This window comes from Phytophthora parasitica, assembly GCF_000247585.1.
Source record: "Phytophthora parasitica INRA-310 unplaced genomic scaffold supercont2.35, whole genome shotgun sequence".
NCBI classification, from domain to species: Eukaryota; Oomycota; class Peronosporomycetes; order Peronosporales; family Peronosporaceae; genus Phytophthora; species Phytophthora nicotianae.
The window spans coordinates 500,926-503,957 of NW_008649021.1; the positions used below are offsets into that span (position 1 = coordinate 500,926).

At 46.8% G+C, this 3,032-nt stretch overlaps 2 protein-coding genes across 3 annotated transcripts in view; both read right to left on the reverse strand.

Annotated features, from left to right (window-relative positions):
• Nucleotides 1–727, reverse strand: part of PPTG_12724 (hypothetical protein) — a 5,269-nt gene extending 4,542 nt beyond the window's left edge. For both annotated transcript variants that reach the window (XM_008909911.1, XM_008909913.1), the window contains exon 1: nt 27–727. In XM_008909911.1, the coding sequence (XP_008908159.1) occupies nt 27–641 (615 nt within the window). In that variant the 5' untranslated portion in view covers nt 642–727. The remainder of the gene's footprint in view (nt 1–26) is intronic.
• Nucleotides 728–882: 155 nt separating this feature from the next.
• Nucleotides 883–1,818, reverse strand: PPTG_12726 (hypothetical protein). The gene has a single exon (XM_008909915.1). It carries the CDS (start codon nt 1,749–1,751, stop codon nt 990–992), a length of 762 nt encoding a protein of 253 aa, XP_008908163.1. The 5' UTR covers nt 1,752–1,818; the 3' UTR covers nt 883–989.
• Between the last annotated feature and the right edge of the window lie 1,214 nt (nt 1,819–3,032).

The window sequence follows — 3,032 nt, forward strand, 5'->3', positions numbered from 1 at the left end:
AAAAAAAAATCAATTTTTGTGCGTACCAGTGACGGCTGTGCCGATCCATACAGCGGCGTTCCCTCCAGACGTCGGAAATTGGGTGCAATGTCTCCATGAGGCGTGTCCAGTTCATGACAATTGGGGAATCTGTCCGTCTTGAGCACGTACTTATTGAGCACCTTAGTGCCCTGTACCATGAGACTCTGCTGTCTAGTCAGCGTCTGCCTCTGCGTCTTGCCTCTGACTAGAGCTTGGATGCGGATGGCAGCCTCGCTCTGCTGCTGTTTGCCTCGTAATGTATTGGCAGACAGTGTTTTATTGCCCGTGACCAGCGCGTGTAGCCGATTGGCTGCGTCATTAAGGTACGACTGCGGATTCACGCTCTTCCTGGGGGTGGAGAGCGGCTGGGACGGCGGAGAGCGCACTACCATCTTGTGCAACTTCGCGGCAGCTCCGCTGATGTAACTTAAGGGTCTGGAGTCGCCGCTTGAGTTGCTGGAGGATCCCACGCTAGAAGAGCTCTCCCGACGCTGCTGCTGCACGAACAGCGCCCGGACTGGCGCGAGCAAAAGGCGGAGCTCGCTCTCTGGGTCCTGCGCCTGCTTGATCTCCGATGCGCGCGCATAGATGCCCTCCAGGAGCGCGTCCAATTCCTCCATTTGGGCGGGCACGCGTGGCTCCGATGAAGGTGAAGTGAGCGAAATTTTAGCGGGAGAGCTGATTTTTAGAGGATGTTTACACAACTGGACGTTTTATGTAGTAGGTTTGGACATCATCGAGTACCTCTTTGAGTCGGGGTGGTTTTGACTTGAATTCAGTAAGGTGTTGGATTCATGCTTTGTTTTCTTTGAATCAGTACTTGGGGTTTGATCTCGCTAATAGATTTTGGGAATTGCTAGATTGCTGAAAAGGCCTTTGATTCATTCAAACGTAAGTTTAGGAACGCTATAGGCTTCTGCACCGTTGATTAAACCTCCAGCTTAAACTCGTTTAAAGAGATACGAAGCTCAGCTAGATTTCATCTTCAAAAAGTGCTGGTACTCCTTGCTCGCGGCGAGTTCGGCCCTAGATTTGCTCTCAAGCCCCAGAAGTTTTTGAACGTACCAGTCGGGTCGCTCTGTCGTGGCCCAAATGCGAATATGGGCCTCCACCTCTGCTGGGTGCATTTTCCCGATATCGATCTTTGGGTCGTCCACTGTCTTGATACGCTGGAACAAGCGATTATCATACGCGGTCGCGTACCGCACATAGGTTTTGTACTTAGCGCTTTTCACGAGTTTCTTCGAGGACATTGCATTTGCATTTAGCCCCAACGTCAACCAAGCATCGTGCGTGGGGAGCCCGTGTGGGCCATTGTCTAGCCACATCCGCACCTGGCGTGTTTCGGCGCCATCCATACCTAAGTGACCTCCTCCAGTCTTTTGCTTATAACTCTCGTAGTACTTGTATTTTGGGCTCGCCTTCAATGCTTCCCCTTTCAGCCCTTCGAGTCCCAGCATCTTCTTGACTTTCACTTTTGACACTCCTGCCCTAACCCAAAACTCCACTTGCAACCATTTAACGAGCGCGGATGCGTCCCTTTCCTCGGGATCAGTGGCGCCAATCATAGTGCTTCGCAAAAGTCGTCGGTTATTGATACTGTGGTGTTTTTTCTCGAGCGTTGTACCTTTGGAAATTTCAGCGTCGCTGGGCTCTATTACTGCCGCACGAGTATCCATGCCTAAAACCAAAGCGAGAAACGCTAGCAGTGCCACGTGATAAAAGCGCATGATTTCTAGTGCGGAGATAACGAAAGAGGCGCTGTGTTTCTTGTTACAGAAGAAGCTTTTATCTCTGATCAAATTGAAAAGTGAATTATTGTTGTTACTACTTCTTCTAGCTGCTCTACGAACCAGTCCTTCTTGATAATCTCTGAGCACCTCGTTTGGTAGATAAACAATAGATGTAAACAATGGATCCTCGAAATGGTCGTCATCGAGTATTAGGTATACAAGATACGTATACTGTTTACATGTATAACGGAGTTGTAACTCCGTTACATTTCTGGACTTCGAGCGAGAGAATTGAGAAGTGATCGACGCCAAAGAGTCGTAAAACTATACCTAGTACTTCTACCCAGCACCATCCCCTTAATATCAAAACAGACTACACCGGAAATGAGATCTAGTACGCTGCTGACAGCTGCCATTGTTTACTTTTGTTTACGTTTGATAACTCAAGATGGGAGACTTTTGTCGTCCGATCACCATCGAAAATATTGCTCAAATCGAGATAAGCACCAAATACATTCGCGTTGGGTCACTCACTAAATGAGAGTATTTGCTGGTCCACATCTTCTTACTTTCTCCACAAAAAAAATAAGATTTGTTTGCGAACGAAATGTTGTGTACAGCACCGTAAACATAATTTCAGTTTTGTCCCGACCGTGATCTGTTGAGTACCAACCACAATCTAAGGACTGTATTTAGCTTTCCTACGGAACAGCTCTGGATTTCATTTAGTTTCTGACCAATCTGATTCAGCTTCACCAACAGGAGTGAATGTTCTACAAAACACTGACGTTTAGAAGCTACAAAACAATCTAAAAGCCACATTGCATTTCTCTCCTTCAATTAGTGAACAATAGATTGTTAAACCGAGTTTTTTTACGTTTGTAGCCCTAGTACGCATAATCATAGATTGCAACCCTATCCGATTCGAAAATTGATATATACCCTTGGTAAAACCTATATAGGAGTGTTAATCAGAGTAGTAACAACTAAACATCATATCATTATTAGGGGGACATCGTCCCCAACCACTGTCCTGCGTGCACTTGTTGACGTTGGCTCTCGTGAAGAAATCTTGTACAGATTTCACGAGGGGAGGTGCTCTCCAAGTGCAATTCGGGTTTCCATTGTGAATTTCACATTACAGAAATTGCTCAATTAGCTTACCAATCGCGACAAAACTTCATCTGTTTTGGAAAGGTGGAGATGTTACCGATTTTGACGTTTTGCGCGCTGCAGTGCAGATTGCGAATCGTTCTACCTCCCTCACCACAATGGGGG

Excerpts from the sequence above, each read along its gene's own strand:
- PPTG_12726 (XM_008909915.1), bottom strand. The coding sequence starts at position 1,751 with ATGCGCTTTTATCACGTGGCACTGCTAGCGTTTCTCGCTTTGGTTTTA.